We start from the raw sequence: 21743 nt of genomic DNA on the forward strand, positions 1-21743 counted from the left end.
CCGTCCCCAGCGGCGGCCGCCGCCGCTCGCGCCCCGCGCAACCGCTCTCCGCCGCCAAGCGCGAGCGTTCCACTGACAACCGCAGCGCGCGCCAGGCCCGGCCCCTCCCCGGCCCCGCGCACACAATGGGCCCCGCGCACAGCCCCCGCCCCCCCGCGCCGCGAACCTGGGTGGCGGCAGCGGCGCCCGGCCAGGGGCTGCGGCCGCTCCGCCGGGCTGGCCCCTCCCACCGCCCCTGCCCCACTGACCATCGCTGCGCTTGATCTCCACGTAGATCCCTATCTGGATCTTGCCGAAGTTGGCCGTTGCCATATCTTCATGGGGCAGCCAGGGAGATCGGAGGCGCTGCCGGCTGGGCGCACAGGAGGCAAGGAGAGCGCGCACAGCAGCAGCGGCGGCGGTGGCAGCACCGACCGCGACGGCTCCGGCAGGGCGGAAGGGAAGGGAGGAAGGAAGGGCGGACGGGGAGAGGGAGGAGGGGAGAAGAGAAAAAAGGCGCTGGCTGGATACTGCTGCGCCTGTGCGGCTCGCCGCGGCGTCACGGCAGGAACGGCTCACGGGGGAGGCGGGGGCTGAAGCGCTGCCAGGGTAGTCCTCGTCCTCTGCCCTTCGCGGCACCTCGGCGGGGCTGGCACAAGATGGGCGCCCCTGCTACCCTGGGGCCACCTCCCTGCGCCTCTCCTCTTGGCCCTGTCCCCGACTTACAAACACACATATGCTCCTATTTGGCATCAGATGGTGACCGAGCTGCCTTGAAGTTCTAATGTAATAGCTTTATCTACCTAATATCTACTCATAAGCCTCCCGTGTGCCAAGTAGAGCAGCTTAGAGGCATGCTTCATACTCGCTCCCCAACCTGCCAGCAGCTCTTCAGTCCATACTGTCAACAGCATTCATCCATCCTCACCTCATGACTGCCTTTATACAACTTAAATAAAAACCAAACCACACTTCATGTTCCTCATTTCCCTATAATGATTCCTGTACCTCAGGCAAGCCACTTGGTTAAACATTGTCCCTTGGGTTTCTCCTCTGAGGGCAGTTACTAACATGATGAAGCCAACACAGGTTTAAAATTGTCCTTCCTGTACAGTTTCCTATTCACCTTTAAATAAGTCACCTTTAAATAAGCCTATACACTGATACGAGAAAATATAGTAAGAAACCTAAAACTCTGCTGCAAGCAGGAGCTGCATAGATAACAGGAACCATCAACATGCAAGCAGGAGCCTCATTGTCTGAGAAAGAAGGTTTGGAGCTCGACCCTCTCAGCATTCCAAGAAGGGACAGTTAGCACAGATGTAGATGAGCTCAACAAGAATGTAAATAAGGAGCCTTCTGACAAGGACCTGCTAACTGCTAAAAGAAAACAAACTGCTGAAGAAGTAAGACTCAAGGATACTAGGGTAAAAAGTAATTGTGGTAGTGGAAGATCTCGACCTCCTACTCAAATGGTCACCCCGAAGGGTGTGGATCCCCCACTCGGGGAGCATGCGTAGTAAATTTAAAAGGAACTGTACCTTTTAACTGAAGTGAGAAAGAAACTAACCAATAATTAGTTAGGAGGCGTAGACTTTGGGCAGAACTAACCAACTGCACTGTATAAATGTGCATTGTGAGTAAAACTAAGTGTGCAAGTTAGGAGGAGCGATCCCCCTTGCACCCGGCGCTGTAATAAACATACCTGCTTTATAACTCTCCTCGAGTTGTAGAGTTTGATTCCGCACGTCAACATACAACCTCGTCTTGCTCAGCAAAGCCAGACTTATTAAAAATAATCCTGCAATCCACACTTCAACTGCTAATACATCATGACAACTGACACTGTGCCAGCACACCTAAGAGCTGCATGCTCCAACCTAGCCTGTCACCCTCCTTGCCTCACATCTTGCCTCCACTTTCAGTTTCATACTGAAATCAATATGACACCTGACAAGTCAGAGTCAAGAAATTATGGGTCCCAATTCCTACTGACGTGCGGAATTAGACTCTATAACTCGAAAGTTATAAAGTAGGTATGTTTATTGCGCGCAGATGCACGGGGGATCACTCCTCCACAAGCATGAATACCCGAAGTGACGAACCATCTCACATTTATACAATAAAACAAATGAATATTCAATTAACGCCTATACATATTCGTTACCTAAACCCGCTTACTCTCGCTTCATATGTTAATTAGCTTATCAGTCCTTTGCCTGGAATGTGGTGGTCTTGCAGGTTTGTAGGTGATTCATGTCCTTGTGACCATCTGATCTTCTCCAGCAAGAAGACTTAGCACTCCCTCCCTCTAGATAGCATTGGAATATCTTTCATCCTTTTCTCATTCTTTTTTAAATAGCCCCTTTGTTAGAGAAAGAAGGGCAGGCGTCTCCTCAAAACTGTAGTTGTCTCCTCAGAGCTGTGTGCCTGTGTGACCAGACACCGCACCCATGACTAGTCACCATACCCACATTCCTGAGTAGACATATACAATCACAGTCGGTGTCCATTGTCCCCATTTCACACTATTTCTCCATATCACTACAAGCTTTCTATATCTATATTTATGTGTATATATAGAGAGAGCAGCCCTGCAGAGAAGGACTTGGGGGATACTGGTGGATTAAAAATTTAGAAATGAGCTGTCAATGTGTGTTCACAGCCCAGAAACCCAGTTCCGTCCTGGGCTGCATCAAAAGAAGTGATTCAAAAGAATCACCTCGAGAGAGGTGATTCTGCCCCTCTACTTGGCTCTCGTGAGAGCCCACCTGCAGTACTGCGTTCAGCTCTGGGGTCCCCAACATAAGAAGGACATGGACCTGCTCAAGCAAGTCCAGAGGAGGGCCACAAAGACGATCACAGAGCTGGAGCACCTCTCCTATGAAGACAGGCTGAGAGAGTTTTTCAGCCTGGAGAAGAGAAGGCTCCAGATAGACCCTATAGCGGCCTTCCAGTACCTAAATGGGGACTACAAGACAGCTGGAGAGGGACTTTTTACAAGGGCATGTAGCGATAGGACAAGGGGGAATGGCTTTAAGCTGAAAGACGGTAGATTTAGATTAGATATTAGGAAGAACTTCTTTACTGTGAGGGTGGTGAGACACTGGAACAGGTTGCCCAGAGAAGTTGTGGATGCCCCCTCCCTGGAGGCATTGAAGGTCAGGTTGGATGGGGCTTTGAGCAACCTGTTCTAGTGGAAGGCATCCCTGCTCATGGCAGGGGAGTTGGAATTATATTGACGTGCGGAATTAGACTCTATAACTCGAAAGTTATAAAGTAGGTATGTTTATTGCGCGCAGATGCACGGGGGATCGCTCCTCCACAAGCGTGCATACCCGAAGTGAGGAACCATCTCACATTTATACAATGAACAAATGAATATTCAATTAACACCTATACATATTCGTTACCTAAACCCCGCTTCGTATGTTAATTAGCTTATCAGTCCGTTTCCTGGAATGTGGTGGTCTTGCAGGTTTGTAGGTGATTCATGTTCTTGTGACCACCCGATCTTCTTCAGGTGATTGTGACCTTGTGACCACCCGATCTTCTTCAGGTGATTGTGACCACCCAATCTTCTCCAGCAAGGAGACTTAGCACTCCCTCCCTCTAGATAGCATTTGAATGTCTCTCATCTTTTCTTATTCTCTTTTAAATAGCCCCTTTGTTAGAGGAAGAAGGGCAGGCGTCTCCCCTTTGTTAGAGGAAGAGGGGCAGGCGTCTCCTCAAAACTGTGGTTGTCACCGCACCCATGACTAGTCACCATACCCACATTCCTTAAGCAGACACATACAATCACAATCCATGTCCATTATCCCCATTTCACATTATTTCTCCATATCAATCCCCCCTTTTCTATTAAATTAAGTAAATTCTTTTACTTAAGCAGCCTTCCCGAATGATATAAAGCATCATACATAAGTGTTACTCTTTTAAACATTCTCCAAAACCACAAATATAACATAATGGTTAGTATTAAGGAAATTCCTAAACTGATCAATAAGATCACAATGGGGTGTACCATAGTGTTAAGAATTCCTGTTGCAGAGGGTGACCAGCCAAAGAGAGTATCCCACCAATTATGGTTTCCATCCTGTTCTACCTTTTTTAAAACTTTCTTGATCCCCTCTACATCATGATGGACCATAAGAAGAGTTTCATGTCCCTTTTCTTTGGTTTCTTCCAGTATACATTGTAAATCTGCATGTTTTAATAGTTCTTTTATACTGCTTATATTTAGTCCTATGGGGGTAGGAATTATTATCTGTGATAGGGTAAAATTGGATTTTAAGAATTGATGAGACACTACTGGGGCTGAGTAACTAAAATCGCATCCTGTGATAGTAGTAAAATTACAAATACAATAATTTGAATACTGTGCAGTCTCTTTTACCTCCCCATTTATGGTTATTGTGTTACACTTAGTTCTCAAACACGCACATCCCTTCCCTGCATATATAATTACTGTTTTCAAGTTTGCATTTGGTCGGGCCTCGAAATGACATATTTTCTGATCTGTATCTAAACAAGTATCCTGAGCCATTATAGTATTGCTTTCACAGAGGAAGCCCTGCTGCTCTCGCATAATACAAGATTCTAAATCTACTGTTTGCCACTTGTCGCCTGTCTTTCTGGCCCATGTTCTATGTTCAAAAGGGTATAGGAGCACCCCATTATGGTTAATTCCAAGGGCTACAATGGGGTGTATGGTAATTATTACTGCATTATGTATGGTCAACACAAAAGCTGTGATGGTGTGTGTGTTGGGGTCATAGGTAAAGTTCACCATATTCCACCATGACTGGAGTTTTCTTTCTACCTCCGTAGCACTGTCCCAAACCATCTTTCGAATTTCTGTAGGAAATATGCCTTCCTCTCCTTCTCTTATTATGGATGCAGCTATTGATTGCATCCACATTTGGGCTTGGATGCAACTTAGAGCCAGGGCGACGTCATCCTGTAAACCACCTAATGCCTTAGTGATGAGTTGATGATCTTCCATGTTTATTTGTTCCCACCTGGGGAGTACCTTCGATATCAACCATTGATGCGCCCCTAATGCCAATAATGAAGATTTTAGTGGTTGTTGTAGTTTTGATAGATCGGCCGTGGTGGCGGCTAGTTTATTCATTATTACCTCTGAGTCTATGGAATTTAATACTCCGAGTCCTGTTCCCAACATTCCAGTTACATCTCTCACTATTCTGTTTCGATAAATATTTCCCCTTTTTCTTAACCAAGTTGTCCATCCCTCGTAAGAGGTCTGTAAGAAGGGGGAACAGGATGGCTTAACATCAGAAACATTGACTTGTATTTTTAACTCTATTCTTTTAAGAGACCATTCTGGGTTAAACAACATTTGTTGCTGACCTGTATTTCTGATTACATATGGTCCAATTGTATAAATCTTTGGATCTGGTTTAGTTAATTTAAGATCAAGTGTTAATGGGGTTGTTGTAACTGTGGTGGTGGTAGGAACAGTGGTTAGCATGATTGTTATTTTGATCTTATAAGTCAGAGCTGTTCTTGGGGATTCCTTTCCTAGGCATATTATAAAGATGGGCTCGGTTAAGGTAAAATTGTGCCAACATTCCCGTGAATTAAAGCACACGGTTGTATTTAGAAGGGTAAATTCCTTATCTACCTTTCTGACATTAATCTGGGTGTCTCCCGAAATCTTGGTGTTATCCTTTTCATTATATGTTTGACATCCTACTTTTATCTTATCTGCTAATTTTCCCCATAATCGGTCGACTTTGTGTACATCCTCCCGATCCCATTGATTCCTTTGGTACACGTCATTTTCAGAAAAAAACACCATAGCTAGTTTTGTCTTTGAGTCCACCTTTCCCATTATTCCAGTGTGTTTTTTCTGGGCATGATTCCAAGGCCAGTTATCAGGCACTTGGTTGTAGGCAAGAGAGAGGGTACAAAAAAACACAAGTGGTTTAAACCCACTATTGATCATTTTAAGAATCTAAACGTTCCTCATATATACATATAAAATCTGTTTTGATCAAAAATATCTTTGTTTGAGTTGGGGCTTACTGATAACAAGTTGGGCAAGACTGGCCACTGGCTCAGTCCCAGACTCTTTTGTTCTATATTGTTTGTTGTGGTGCCCTTCCCATATGGTGGATCCGCAACCGCTCAGGTTCACTTACTTGCCACCCACATTGTTCCCATTTGTCCGAGTAAATTTGAGTTTCAGTTCTTTTTTATCTGGGGTTACTTTCCACAAAGTTGCAGGGGCTTTCTTAATCCGGGTATGGTGAATCCAAGAATTCTGTCCCTCAACCTTGATTGCAGTGTAGGTGGTGAGTAGGACTTGAAAAGGTCCGTTCCACTGTGGTTCCAGGGTTTTATCTGTAAAACACTTAACGTATACATAGTCCCCTGGTCGTATATCGTGAACAGGTCCATCCAGACCCCTACTGCGTGTTCCCATCACATGCTTCTCAATTCTTATTAATTGTTGACGAGCGAGGGGAAGCACGCGGCCAACTCAATATGAGTGATAAAGCAAGCTTCGATTTATTACGGCGCGATTATGTCTTATATACAGTTCCAGTTAATTATGCCTACTAGTCATCTGCTGATTGGCTAAGCTCTAAAGGGTTACATTTTCATACGTCCTCCTACTTGCGGTTTCTGCGGATAGCTAGCTACATATTGTTTTTTCCTCTCTTGTCTACGTGAATTCCTCAAAGTTATTTACAACATTAGGCACAAGGTCTGTGTTTTTCTCAGCTTCCTTATCAGCATGCCTCAGCATAGCTGCAAGGCCTGCTTCAGCTAACTTACGCTAACTTTGTTTCACAAAGATCTTTAAGGGAGTCATGGCCATGATCACACAGCCATTCTGCAACAAATTGTTTGTTTAGTGCCACCATATAGGAAGTCATTGTTTCTTCACCAATCTGTGAAGACGTCCCCTTTTGTACCCCATAGGGTCGTCCATATAAAATTTCAAATGGGCTAAGCCCCTCTTTTGCTCTTGGTCTACTTCGAATTCGTGTAAGAGCTAATGGCAAAGATTGGGGCCAAGTTAGATTTGTTTCTTGACCTAACTTGACAATCTGTTGTTTGATTAGATGATTCATCTTTTCCACCTGGCCACTCGATTGTTGCGGCGAATGAAGAGACGGGACGCAGCTTGATGCAAGCAAGTTGTCCATTTATTAGTGATTTTCTTACAATTATATACGTTTCTACCTTCTACATATTACACACTGATTGGTTAAATCTTAAGCGTAAAAAACACTGATTGGTTGATATTTAAGGCACACTGTTAGAACAATAGGAACTTACTAGTTTATCTTGACATAGCAATAATTTCTATTCCAAGGTTAGGGAGTTTCTTTCTACGCGGCTTTCTTGATTACATATTGACGCCATCCGTTCCCTTATCTGGCTACTTGTTTCTCTGTCCGTCTGGTTGCCTCCTCAACTGTGACGGCTCAGGGGTCTGAAGTTAGCTTGTTCCTTTGCTCCCAGGGCTTGTGCCCTACAAGTTCTAACAAGTCTCTATTCATCAGGCTATGAGTACTTGGACTATTTTCCTTGAGGCCTTGTCCTACAGATTGTGGTTGGTATTGGGTATGTAATTGCCAATCTATTCCTAGATGGTGGCTGATCTGTTGTACTATTCTGGACACAAAATGTGGTCCTCTATCCGAGGACATTACCGCTGGGACTCCAAACCTAGGTATTATCTCTTGGAGTAGTATTTTGGTCACTTCCCGGGCTTTAGCAGTTCTGCACGGGAAGGCTTCTGGCCAACCTGAAAAGGTATCTGTTAGTACCAATATCGATACCCCCCTTTTCCAGGAAGTTCCGAGAAATCGATCTGCCAATGTTGCCCTAGAACATTCCCTCTACTAATGTTCCCTAGTTTTATTTTATTTGCTGTATTGGGATTATTGCGTAAAGACATTTCACATTGCTGAGTCACCTGTTTTATTACAGTATACAAGTTTCGCCCTATCAATTTCTGATTTAGACTTTTATATAAAGCATCAGCTCCCCAATGCGTCTTATTAATAATAGGGCTGTGGTCCATATTAAATTGGATGGTACCACTATACGACCATCACTTAAATAAGTCCACTTACTTAATTTTATTTTATCATTCATGACCTGAATTACCTTTAAGTTTTCTTTAGAATAGTTTGGCTCCTGTTCTGTACTTACAGTTTGGATTTTATCATCTGGTATTAAGGATAATTCCTCCTTTCTGACCTCCTCTGTTACTCATCTGGCCTCATGGTCAGCCAGGCGGTTTCCAATTTCCAAATCAGTGCCTCAATGGGCCATCTTATGTTCTTCCTTCCTGGATGACCCTCTTATAACAGAGGGGGCCATTCCTCACATCAAGGTCTGGCATGGCATTTGTTCCCACCGCTCAACGCCTACTGGGTTGCAGCCAACAGCGGAGCTCAAGATTCTTCTTGGTGGCAAACACAGAGGCCAACCCAGTCTTGCCCTTGACTATGGTAGGAGGCACCTGACCAACCTTATTCCTTGTACTTCGTTGTCAATGCAGAGTTTCATCTGCACATCCCATAAGAAGTCACTGTCATGGCAAAACACACAGATTTATGCGACGAGCGAGGGGAAGCACGCGGCCGACTCAATATGAGTGATAGAGCAAGCTTCGATTTATTACGGCACGATTATGTCTTATATACAGTTCCAGTTAATTATGCCTACAAATCATCTGCTGATTGGCTAAGCTCTAAAGGGTTACATTTTCATAGGTCCTCCTACTTGCGGTTTCTGCGGATAGCTAGCTACATATTTTTTTTCCCTCTCTTGTCTACACGAATTCCTCAAAGTTATATACAACATTAGGCACAAGGTCAGTGTTTTTCTCAGCTTCCTTATCAGCATGCCTCAGCATAGCTGCAAGGCCTGCTTCAGCTAACTTACGCTAACTTTGTTTCACAAAGATCTTTAAGGGAGTCATGGCCATGATCACACAGCCATTCTGCAACAGATTTACATTAGTAGAACTACTACAGAGTGTATTTTATTTCACTTTTTCTGCCAATATCCCCACAGCCTTGCTGACCAAGGAATATTGTATTTATCTGAACTGAGCAAGCCTCCCCCTTATCATTTTACTGTAACAGGCAAAGCATTTTTCACCTTTCCTGGAATTTATTTCCAGATACACCTGGTTAAAAATTTCTCTTACTTCAGGGAGGTCCTCTATTCCTCTTTACTGCTGAATTAAAGATAAGCTCAATATTTCAATTACTTGATCATATTTAACTTTTAATTTCATTTCCCCTTCTTTAAACGTCTAGATGTTCTAATAAATCTCATCCCAACAAACATTTTAGTGAATTTGGCATTCTTATTTGTTTTTTTAGTTTGTACTTTAAAGGTTTCAGGATGTTTTCCTGGTGGCCAGCAGCTCCCACAACCGTAACAAATTTATTTATTTATTTATTTTTTACTGAAGTTTAACAAATAAGTTGGTTTTGTATTCATTAAAATTCCACCTCATACCCATTCCCTGCCCTAAAGGGGCCGTTACCGGTCCTGTTGTACTGCAAATGCTGCAGCAATTGAGGTGACATTGTCAGGTCCTTCTGCTCAATTGTCAGCAACAGCAACCCCCTCCTCCTTACCATCAGAAGGGTTCGGGGCAGGAGATGCTCTTCCTGCTCTGCAGGTTACACAAGCCTGCCTCTGCAGCAGCACTTCTGTTTTAACCCTTTCTTACCCTGAATGCAAATCTGCTACTTGTTGCTTTAAGTCTGTGTTATTACATATCATGCCTTTGCAGGCAAACAGAAAACACCCTGCCATGCATCCCAGCATGACTCAGTCGCACCTTGGAGGGGGTACGGGGGTTTGTACAAACTCACCCCAACACTTTCACAAGGTCTTTGATTCTTCACACACACACACACACCCCCCTCAGGTTTTACATACATCAGTACAAGTTTTTATATCTTACAACGTGTTTCATTCTGGTTGCTCCACAGAAGGAACCGCAGCCTGAGCTTTTAAACACAAAAATTTCAACAAGAACATCTTTCTAGTTTAGGTCTCAGTTTTTTCCTATCCTTTTCTAGAGCCACAATCAAAGATCAGGTGATGTTAATCCTGCACTCTTTCTAGTGCTAGTACCATAGGATCCCGAGGGGGTACTAATCCACAGTCCTTTTGCCACTCAGGTTTGTCCTGGAGGACGAAGAACATGTCTGCATACGATACTTCGTCCCATTTTCCTTCTCAGACACAACATTAATTGCAGGAGAGTGTTATAATCTAACGTTCCTCCCTCCTGAGGCCATTTCGCATCACTCTCCAATTTATACAAAGGCCACCACTGATTACAATATTTAACCAATTTCCTTCTATTTTCAGTACCACCATGTCCTGCGATATCCCTCCAGTGTTTTAATATACAACCCAAAGGCGATTTTTCACAGGGCTTACTCCTTCCTTTTCTCATTTTGCAATTTTAATTACTTTGTTTTTCTCCGGCTGCCTTAGCCACCCAAGGTCGGAAACACGGATAGAGCTCCTTACTCGTATTGCACTCAAACGCGTGTCTCAAGCACTCTTGCACTCACACTCAGTCAAAATAATTAAGCTATACACGGAAAATCAAAATGCGCATCTCAATCACACCATTCACACTCTCCGGGCAGCCCTCAGTCACACAAGCAGTATGTTATACGTGCACTTATGTACAACTTTTAGGAACACTAACAGTTCACAATGTATGCATTTCAATGAACAATTGCCAAAAAGAAACAACAAACAAAAACCAGTTTTCCTAGTCTTAAGCAGAGTGTTAAGTTTTCCGCTATTTGCCACGAATTACCAGAATGTTAATATTTTTCAACATACATTTCTAACTCCGAGTTTTGAACATATAACAAGACAACACATAGAACAAACAAGACACAGAGCGCTATTTCAGTTGTTACATTCCAGGAATTCCCCAATTCTTAAGACAACCTAAAGGAAGTTTTTAGCTTCCTCTTTTTCCTACGCAAAAGTTTCCCTTTTACTTTTGCTATGAGGTCCCTCTTGTTCCTGTGAGATTCCGCCTTATTCCGTCCTGCCCCCCGCTTTCCGTCACGAGGCCTCCGGGCTTTTAGGAATGGCAGTAACCTCTGGTTTGCTCGATCTATCCTCAAGATCGCTAGCAGTCACCCCTTGGTCAGCAAACCCCCTCCCAAGGTACCTTTCCTCCTGGGGACTACGCTGCGCGCCGGACGTCTCCATGCGTCTCACCAGCCACCCCATTACTAAACATACCGTTTTATCCGTGGATCCAGGGGTTTCTCTTCTGCTCCCGGGTGAACAGCTGAGAAGAGGAGGCTCCTCCGAGGAAATCTCCCGGGGCGCGCCTAGGAGCGTCCGCTCCGCAGCTGGTCCCTCAGCCAAGCAGAAATCCTCCTGCCTGGCTCGCCAAAATGACGTGCGGAATTAGACTCTATAACTCGAAAGTTATAAAGTAGGTATGTTTATTGCGCGCAGATGCACGGGGGATCGCTCCTCCACAAGCGTGCATACCCGAAGTGACAAACCATCTCACATTTATACAATGAAACAAATGAATATTTAATTAACGCCTATACATATTCGTTACCTAAACCCCGCTTCGTATGTTAATTAGCTTATCAGTCCGTTTCCTGGAATGTGGTGGTCTTGCAGGTTTGTAGGTGATTCATGTTCTCGTGACCATCTGATCTTCTTCAGGTGATTCATGTCCTTGTGACCATCCAATCTTCTCCAGCAAGGAGACTTAGCACTCCCTTCCTCTAGATAGCATTTGAATGTCTCTCATCCTTTTCTCATTCTCTTTTAAATAGCCCCTTTGTTAGAGAAGGAAGGGCAGGCGTCTCCCCGTCTCCCCTTTGTTAGAGGAAGAGGGGCAGGCGACTCCTCAAAACTGTAGTTGTCTCCTCAGAACTGTGTGCCTATGTGACCAGACACCGCACCCATGACTAGTCACCATACCCACATTCCTTGAGCAGACACATACAATCACAATTGATGTCCATTATCCCCATTTCACACTATTTCTCCATATCACTAAGCAAGGTGCAGCCTGTGGTTACTAGGAAAACTATCATCACACCTATTCTACACTTATGTGCCCTTTGCTTTGTTTAAAAAGTTAAACAAGAGGCATCAGCTTTCAGAACATCAAGATCTTTAAAAACCCCTGTCTGTATGTCCTTCCTGTGCACTGAATGGGGCATAAACTGACAGAAAGGTTATATCTGGGCATACAATTTAAACTGATGATAAACATGGTCAACAAGACCTAGGTTCTTAAATCACTTAAATTTAACACCTACATCTTGATCCTACAGGTCATGCATCAAAATCTTCATATGGCACCATTGCACCTGTATCACATAGCCCTAACGGAGGGGGACGAAGTCTCCTACCCCATGCAACAGGGCAGGTATAAGAGACTGTGTCAGTGAGAACCACCATTGCTACAGCATATATTTGTCTCAAGATTTCTATGGCAGGAAACTCACACCATTGCCATAGCAGGGGTTTATCTCAACATTGTTAAGGCAGGAAACCCACCGACTGACACCATGGAGCAACAGGGGGAGCTAATCCTGAGAAACTTAACCAAACCCCTGTACATGTGCCCAGACCTGGGGTTGGGGGGGTTGAGGGGCCTGGAGACCTCTGAGGACCACCTGATGGTATTGCACACGCACACCACTGCCGGGTAGAAGCTGTAGTTAAGCAGAACAGCTTGTGACAATCCTATAAAAGAACAGAACCAATCAACATCAGACGGAACGTTCCCCCACTGGACTTGGAAACGAATCGGACTGTTGGGATGCTGCAGCTCCAGGCTGGTAGCTATTGCTGTGAACTCTTTCCTTCTTTCCTTCCTTTCTCTTGCTCTCTTGCTCTCCCCTTTGCACTTGCAAACCTGTTGTAGGGCAAATAATGTTCCTTGGCTTGATATGGAGAAATAGTGCAAAATAGGGACAATAAACATCGATTGTGATTACCTACTCTTCTTCCCCTAACAAAGGGGCTATTTATAAAAAGGATGAGAAACATTCCAATGTTATCTAGAGATCTCCTTGCTAAAGAAAACCAGATGATCGACAAGGACATGAATTAGCTGCTAACTTGCAAGACCACCACATTCCAGGAAAAGGACTGATAAGCTAATTAACATAGGAAGTGAGAGTATGTGGTTTTAGGTAACGAATATGTATAGGTGTCAATTGAACATTCATTTGTTTTATTGTATAAATATGAGATGGTTCATCACTTCAGGCATGCACGCTTGTGGTGGAACGATCCCCCGTGCATCTGCGCGCAATAAACATACCTACTTTATAACTTTCGAGTTATAGAGTTTAATTCCGCACGTCATTTTGGCGAGCCAGGCAGGAGGATTTCTGCTCGGCTGAGGGACCAGCTGCGGAGTGGATGCTCCTAGGTACGCCCGGATTTCCTTGGAGGAGCCTCCTCTTCTCAGCTGTTCACCAGGTAGCAGAAGAGAAACCCCTGGATACACGGATAAAACCATATGTTTATAAACAGGGTGGCGGGTAGGACACACGGAGACGTCCAGCGTGCAGCGTAGTCACCAGGAGGAAAAGGTACCTTGGGAGGGGGGTTGCTGACCAAGGGGTGACCGCTAGCGATCTTGAGGGCAGACCGAGCAAACCGGAGGTTACTGCCAGATCCTAAAAGCCCGGAGGCCTCGTGACGGAAAGCGGGGGGCAGGCCGGAATAAGGCGGAATCTCACAGTAACAAGTTAAGAGGGACCTCATAGCAAAAGTAAGAGGGAAATTTTTGCGTCGGAAAAAAAAAAAAAAAAGGAAAACATGGGAGTAACAAAATCTTAAATAATTCATAAAGATTTGGGCAGCTAAAAACTTCTTTTAGGTTGTCTTAAGATTTGGGGAATTCCTAGAATTTAACGATTGAAATAGCGCTCTGTGTCTTGTTTGTTCTATGTGTTGTCTTGTTACATGTTCAAACTTGGAGTTATGAAATGTATGTTAAAAAAAAATAATATTCTGGTAATTCTAGGCAAATAGCGGAAAACTTAACACTCTGCCTAAGGCCAGATAAAATTAGAATCTGTTTTTTGGCAATTGTTCATTGAAATGCGTACTTTGTGTGATAACGTGAACTGTCAGCGTTCCTAGAGCTGTATGTAAGCGCACGGTACCTTGTAACATACTGCCTGTGTGACTGAGGGCTGCCCGCAGAGTGTGAAGTGTGTGAGTGTAACTGCGAAGCCAATGGGGAGTCCCGATCTGCGAGTCCGTGTTCCCCGCGAGGGGCCAGCCGGAGACGGACAGAGCGATTGAAATCAGTTTATGAAGTGTTGGAATGCATAATTAGAAATTAGAGCAGGAGACTGTGGACAAAACATTAGATATAACACCATTTGGAAAAAGCACGAATTAACCTCTGCCCTTAATGTCGTAGGGGCTGTCCGTATACTCGAACAAAGGGTGGCAAGTGTCAGAGTCTAAGATAAATTATCTCCTCGCAAAAAAAATAAAATGAGACCAAGAAATAAGGCTAAATAGAGGTCTTGAACTGTGGTGTGTGTTTGTTCTGACGTTAGTGCCTCCAGCAATAACTAATACATCGTAGACAAATACCAGACTTATTAGGAAGATGGGGGGGGGGGGGCAAAACGAGCCAAGAAATAAATACTGAAATACCCCTGGGATGTATTTTTAAGAATTTGAAAATATTTGGCGGAATTCCCGGAGAAAATTTGAACAAAAAGAGATTTTTAAAATATTGTAAGAATTGGTGGCCTTTGTATACATTAGGTTGACGTACGGAATTAGATTCTATAACTCGAAAGTTATAAAGTAGGTATGTTTATTGCGCGCGGATGCATCGGGGATCGCTCCTCCACAAGCATGCATGCCCAAAGTGACGAACCATCTCACATTTATACAATAAAACAAATGAATATTCAATTAACGCCTATACATATTCGTTACCTAAACCCTGCTTACTCTCGCTTCATATGTTAATTAGCTTATCAGTCCTTTGCCTGGAATGTGGTGGTCTTGCAGGTTTGTAGGTGATTCATGTCCTTGTGACCATCTGATCTTCTCCAGCAAGAAGACTTAGCACTCCCTCCCTCTAGATAACATTGAAATGGCTCTCATCCTTTTCTCATCCTTTTTTAAATAGCCCCTTTGTTAGAGGAAGAAGGGTAAGTGTCTCCTCAAAGCTGTGTGCCTATGTGACCAGACACCACACCCATGACTAGTCACCATACCCATATTCCTTGAGCAGTCATATACAATCATGATCGATGTCCATTGTCCCCTTTTCACACTATTTCTCCATATCAATCCCCCCTTTTCTATCAAACTAAGTAAATTCTTTCACTTAAGCAGTCTTCCCGAATGATATAAAGCATCATACATAAGTGTTACCCTTTTAAACATTCTCCAAACCCACAAATATAACATAATGGTTAGTATTAAGGAAATTCCTAAACTGATCAATAAGATCACAATGGGGTGTACCATAGTGTTAAGAATTCCTGTTGCAGAAGGTGACCAGCCAAAGAGAGTATCCCACCAATTATGGTTTCCATCAGGAAATCATTTACATATTCATTACTATTCTTGGAATTCATCTACATATTTCGCTCCTGCGCAATGTCCTTGAGGAGTGGTCGTCTGGGGGTCTTCAGGATGAAGATCAGGAGTCTTCCTCCAGTGAACCTTTTTTACCTTCTTGTTTCTGTGCAGACTCTGTTCCTCGATAGACTAATGAGCATGATTCAAAGTCCTTGTTTTGGCCACGTTATATACACAACAGAAACTTAGGACCATATGGCCCTTATAAAGATAACGAATCCAAGGACCTTGTGTCTAGTAGATCCGTGGTGCTGACACTAAGAGTCTTGGTGTATTCATCATGTTGACAATTAGGGTCCTTGAACACCTCCCAACTTTGGATAATTAAGGTGTCTGTTAGTACCAATAAATATCGATACCCCCCTTTTCTAGGAAGTTCCGAGAAATCGATCTGCCAATGTTGCCCTGGAACATTTCCTCTCCCAGTTTTTCCAAATTTTGGCCTCTTGGTAATCTTAGGTTTAGTCTGCAGACAAAGATCACATTGCTGGGTTACTCGTCTAACAGTAGTATACAAATTTCATGCTATCATGTTTTTAGTGAGATCTTTGTATAGAGCTTCTGCCCCCCAGTGCCTTTTTCTATGTTCTTCCCGGACTACTGACCATACCATGTAGGAAGGAATCACTCTTCTGCCATGTGAGGTTATAAGCCCACCCTTCCTTATTATATGATCCCTCTAGGTCAGAAATCAGTTTGCGATCTTCTTTTGTATAGTCTGGTTTACCTTCTAGAGATATTTGTCCATCAGGTATTAGCGCACCCACTACCTTGATTGTTTTTTCTGGCTGCCTGTTTTGCTTCCCTGTCTGCCAGATCATTTCCTCTTTCCAATTCTGTGCTCACTTTCTGGTGTGCTTTAATGTGCATAATTGCCACCCTTTCAGGAAGCTGGACCGCATTTAGGAGTTTCAAAATCTCTTCTGCATGTTTGATGATTTTTCCTTGGGAGTTTAACAGTCCCCTTTCTTTCCATATTGCTCCATGAGCATGTACCACTCCAAAGGCATATTTAGAATCAGTCCAAATATTTATAGTCTTTCCTCGAGCTTTCTCCAGAGTTCAAGTAAGGGCTATGATTTCAGCCTTCTGCGACGAAGTGTCAGCTGGTAGCGGCCCTGATTCTATCACTTCTTCAGAGGTTGTAACAGCATATCCAGAATGTCGCTTTCCATTCAGCATATAGCTGCTCCCATCCGTGAACCAATGTTCAGCTCCATCAATAGGAACATCCTTGAGATCTGTCCGACTAGAATAAGTGGCTTCGTTTCTAGACAGTCATGATCAACCAATTTTCCAACATTCCCATTGAGAAACGAGGCCGGATTGACGATGTTTGTAGTCACGATCTCAACATCGTCTTATTCTACCATTATGGCTTGGTATTTTAGGAATCTCTGTGGGGAAAGCCAATGTCCCCCTTTTGCTTCTAGGACTGCAGACACTGTGTGGGATACTAAGACAGTCATTTTCTGGCCCAGGGTAAACTTCCGGGCCTCCTGGATGTTTAGGATGACGGCTGCTACTGCTCTCAGGCAACCAGGCCATCCTTTTGCAGTGGCATCCAGCTGTTTAGAGAAGTATGCCACTGCCCATCTGTATGGTCCCAAATCTTGTGCCAATATTCCTAATGCCATTCCCTGTTTCTCATGGGAAAATAGGAAAAATGGCTTACTCACATCAGGAAGTCCTAGTGCTGGTGCCGACATCAAGGCTTTCTTCAGTTCATGGAAAGCTCTGTCTGATTCAGCATCCCACTGTAGATCCTTCTGATTAGCTGCTATCAGGGAATATAATGGTTTAACAAGCAAGCCATAATCACATATCCAAAGCTGGCACCACCCTGTCATTCCCAGGAATGTCCGCAGTTCCTTTACAGTTCGTGGTTCAGGGGGTTTGGCATATGGCTTCTTTCCGGGCCTTCCCTAGGACCCATTGTCCGGCACTGATCTCGTACCCCAGGTATGTGACCTGTTGTAACACCACCTGTGCCTTCTTCTTAGAAACCTGATATCCTTGTAGTCCCAGAAAGTTCAGCAGACTCACAGTCCAAATAATACAAGATTCTTCGGTAATGGTTGCAATAAGAAGATCGTCTACATATTGTAACACTTTCCCTTCTCCTGACGGTGGTTCCCATAACTCCAAATCCTTTGCTAATTGGTTTCCAAAAATTGTGGGGCTATTTTTAAACCCCTGTGGCAGCACTGTCCATGTGAGCTGGGTCTTTTGACCACTTTTGGGATTTTCCCATTCAAAAGCAAAAATTCTTTGGCTGGCTTCGTGGAGAGGGAGGCAAAAGAAGGCATCTTTTAAATCTAGAACTGTGATGAAGAGGGTCCACCGTGGAGAGTCAGCCAAGTCAAGACAATGACACCAATATGGCTACATGCCGTGCTCACTTTATTAAACAAACAGGTCATATTTATACCTTAAACTGACCGCTCACCCGACTTTACACACAGATGATTGGATAAAAGTCTCTGGCTATGTGGGGTCCATGTCGCTGATTGGTGAGCATGCTGCTGGCGCCTGATCAGAGTGTGCCGATGAGAGTGTGTTGATTCCGTGGTTCCCAGGACTTGCTCTGCACCTGGCTTCTTGTTTGTGCATAGCTTGTTTTCTTTCTCACCCTGCTTGTTCCCAGGACAATTTAAAGCTGCTCTGCAGCTTCAACTAACAGGCCTGGGTTGTCCAACCCGGACAATGGTAACATATGTCCTTGGTCCTTTAAAAATCCTTCTGCACTCTGAACCAAGCTAGGTCGGGTGTCAGGGTGGTTAGTAAGGTGTAGGGGTTAGTTACTACAGGATACAGATCCTCTGTTATTTTGTTAATGGCCCTTAAGTCTTGAACTATCCTATAGGACCCATCAGGTTTTTTAACTGGGAGGATAGGTGTGCTAAATTCTGACTCACATTCTTTTAGTAGTTTCAGTTCTATGAATCGCTCTGTGTTTGGACAAATTCCTTCCCTATCTTCCCTTTTAAGTGGGCATTGTTTAATTTTTACTGCACTCTGCCCTTCTTTTAGTTTTACTATTATGGGTGATGCATTCTTGGCACATCCCAGTATGTCAATTGCCCATACTCCGGGATATACCTGATCAATAATTCTGGTATCAATTTCCCTTTTTATAGGAGTACTGGCCAAAGATAGGCTCATAACCTGCATGTATTGGTGATCATTCACCTCCAGAGTGACTTAAAAATGTGATTGTTGCCTCTAATTGTTCTAATAAGTCCCTACCAAGAAGGGACTTTGGGGAGTTTGGCATATATAGGAATTTATGGATCCCTATCTGTTTTCCCAACTTATATTTTAAAGGTTTGCAAAAATAAGCCTTTTCAGTTTGGCCCGTTGAACCTTTTACCGAAACATAATCATTTCCCAAAGGCATTAAAGCTTGGTTCAAAACCGAATAGGTAGCTCACGTGTCTACTAAAAATTCCACCTCCTCCTGTTCTTCTCCTAATTTAATTTTTACTAATGGGTCGGCTAGTCTATTATTCTTCTTTTACGTGAGCTATTGTCTTCCCTTGACCATTGCGCCATTTAGTGTTTTCTTGATGTCGGCGTTCAGGCATTCGTTTTTCCAGTGTCCTGTCCTTTTGCATATTGCACACTGATTCCTACCCAGGGGTGTCAGCCCACGCATTGATTTAACTTTAGATTTCCGTTTCTCATTCTCTCTTACTACTGCTAATATTTTCATTTGGTCCTGCTTGTAACCTTCTTCTCGATTACTGAATATTCTCCATGCTTCCTCTACTAATTTTCCAAGTCTCTATTTTCCGGAGGTCTCAATTTTTGCAACTTGCGCCTAATATCCCCCTGTGATTGTCCCAAAAAGAGGAATATTACTTGCTGTGCGCCTACCTCCGAATTTGGGTCCAGAGATGTGTGCCGGCGCTTCGCATCTCTTATTCTGTCTAGGAATTCTGAAGGTGTTTCAGAGGGACCCTGTCTAACCTCATATAACACTGCCCAATTTATTGTTCTAGGAATCGCTTTCTCCATTCCTCTGAATATCCATTCCTGGTATGCTTGTAATCTTTCCATTTCAGCGGCGTGGTTTGGGTTCCATTCCGGGTCCAACAAAGGAAACCATTCTCTATAATTATCTCCCTTTATATCATAGTGTTCCTTTGCGAGATCCCTCGCTGTTTTTATGACTAGTTGCTTTTCAGTTTCAGTCAAACAATCTAATAATAATTGTATATCACTCCAGCCAGGATTGTGCTGTTTTATTATAAATTTAAAATTTTGTGCCGTATTTATCGGATCATTATGGTATTCTCGGGCAACCTCTTTCTATTCTCTCAGAGCAGCGCCCGTGAACGGAACTTTTATTTTCATTGTTCCTCTGTCCGGATTTACGGCTTCTTGGAGGGATGCCTGTAAGATAGACTTCTGTCTGGTGTGTGAAGACACCAGACTATTTGGAGCCGTAATGGCGGTTTTTGTGTTTCCTTGTGTGGGAGCGGGTATTTGACTTTCTTTATAAATAACTTGTGGGATTTATTGTTCGTCTGGGGGTGGACTGGGAGCCCCGGCCGAGCCTTGTCTCTCCACTCTATAAGGTGGGTTGAATAAATCATCCAATTCGGGCTCTTGTTCTCCATTTAATTTAGTACACCTTTGTCCAATACTACATGCTGAGCAGCATATTTTCAACTTTCCTTTACGCTCCCTCCTATCCTCTCTTTCTAGTGCTAGTACCATAGGATCCTGAGGGGGTACTAATCCGCAGTCCCTTTGCCATTCAGGTTTGTCCCAGAGGACAAAGATCATGTCTGCATATGATACTTCACCCCACTTTCCCTCTCTTCTCAGAAACAACATTAATTGCAGGAGAGTGTCATAATCTAACGTTCCTCCCTCCTGAGGCCATTTCGCGTCACCCTCCAATTTATACAGAGGCCACCATTGATTACAATACTTAATCAATTTCCTCTTATTTTCGGTACCACCCTGTCCTACAATATCCCTCCAATGTTTTAATATACAACCCAAAGGCGATTTTTCACAGGGCTTACTCCTTCCATTTCCCATTTCACAATTTCAGTCGCTTCGCTTTTCTCCATCCGCCTTAGTCGCCCAAGGTTGGAAACTCAGATAGAGCTCCTCACTCGTTTCAAATGTGAGTCTCAAAAACCCTTGCACTCACACTTAGTCAGGATAATTAAGCTATACACGGAAAATCAAAATGCGCATCTCAATCACACCCTTGCATTCACACACATTCACACTTAGGATAATTAAGCTATACACGGTAAATCAGACGCTCCAAAGTTTCTGCAGAATATGTAACAGATAATAAAAACGATTATTGGTTATGAATTATTTAAGATTTTGTTACTCCCCTGTTTTCCTTTTTCCGAACGCAAAAATTTCCCTTACTTTTGCTATGAGGTCCCTCTGTTTTTAACTTATTACTGTGAGATTCTGCCTCATTCCATCCCACCCCCCACTTTCCGTTGTGAGGCCTCTGGGCTTGTAATAGGATTTGGCAGTAACCTCTGGTTTGCTCGATCTGCCCTCAAGATTGCTAGCGGCCACCCTTTGGTCAGCAAACCCCCTTCCCAAGGTACCTTTTCCTCCTGGGGACTACGCTGCGCATGAGACGTCTCCGTGCGTCTTACCAGCCACCCTGTTTATAAACATACCATTTTATCCGTGGATCCAGGGGTTTCTCTTCTACTCCCGGATGAACAGCTGAGAAGAGGAGGCTCCTCCGTGTGTGATAAACGCAGTCATGATTCATGTCAAAAATAGGATGTACTGTGATAAGTGTAATTGTTGTACCCTGTGTAAATCTGGGACCTGTATCGCAGTTGTGGTGATTGGGCGCATGCGGTTCTCCTTTAGAGACAATGTGATGGCTTCCCCTGCCCCTGAGGCAATCGCTGCTTGGAAAAGCCCGCCAAGGAGATAAAGAAAGTGAAAGCACGCCAGGGAAAGCCTGCTGAAGGAGACAAAGGCCTTGAGATTTGAAAAAGCGCGCCAAAGGAGAGCCAATAGGAGGAGAAGGTGTACCCTAACGACCCAATGGGGAAAGAGCAGGATGAACATCCAGTGAGAAGAGATTGGTCAAGATTCAGGCATAA

The 21743-nt window shown here is 43.9% G+C and overlaps 1 protein-coding gene across 3 annotated transcripts in view; it reads right to left on the minus strand.

The window, feature by feature from the left end:
• LOC119140652 (kinesin-like protein KIF2A) overlaps positions 1 to 625 on the minus strand; it is a 93135-nt gene extending 92510 nt beyond the window's left edge. For 2 of the 3 annotated variants that reach the window (XM_037372147.1, XM_037372148.1), the window contains exon 1: positions 249 to 625. In XM_037372147.1, coding sequence (XP_037228044.1) covers positions 249 to 312 — 64 coding nt within the window. In that variant the 5' untranslated portion in view covers positions 313 to 625. The remainder of the gene's footprint in view (positions 1 to 248) is intronic. The other variant, XM_037372150.1, reaches the window with a different exon arrangement.
• Positions 626 to 21743: the final 21118 nt, after the last annotated feature.

Source organism: Falco rusticolus, chromosome W (assembly GCF_015220075.1).
Source record: "Falco rusticolus isolate bFalRus1 chromosome W, bFalRus1.pri, whole genome shotgun sequence".
NCBI lineage: Eukaryota > Metazoa > Chordata > Aves > Falconiformes > Falconidae > Falco > Falco rusticolus.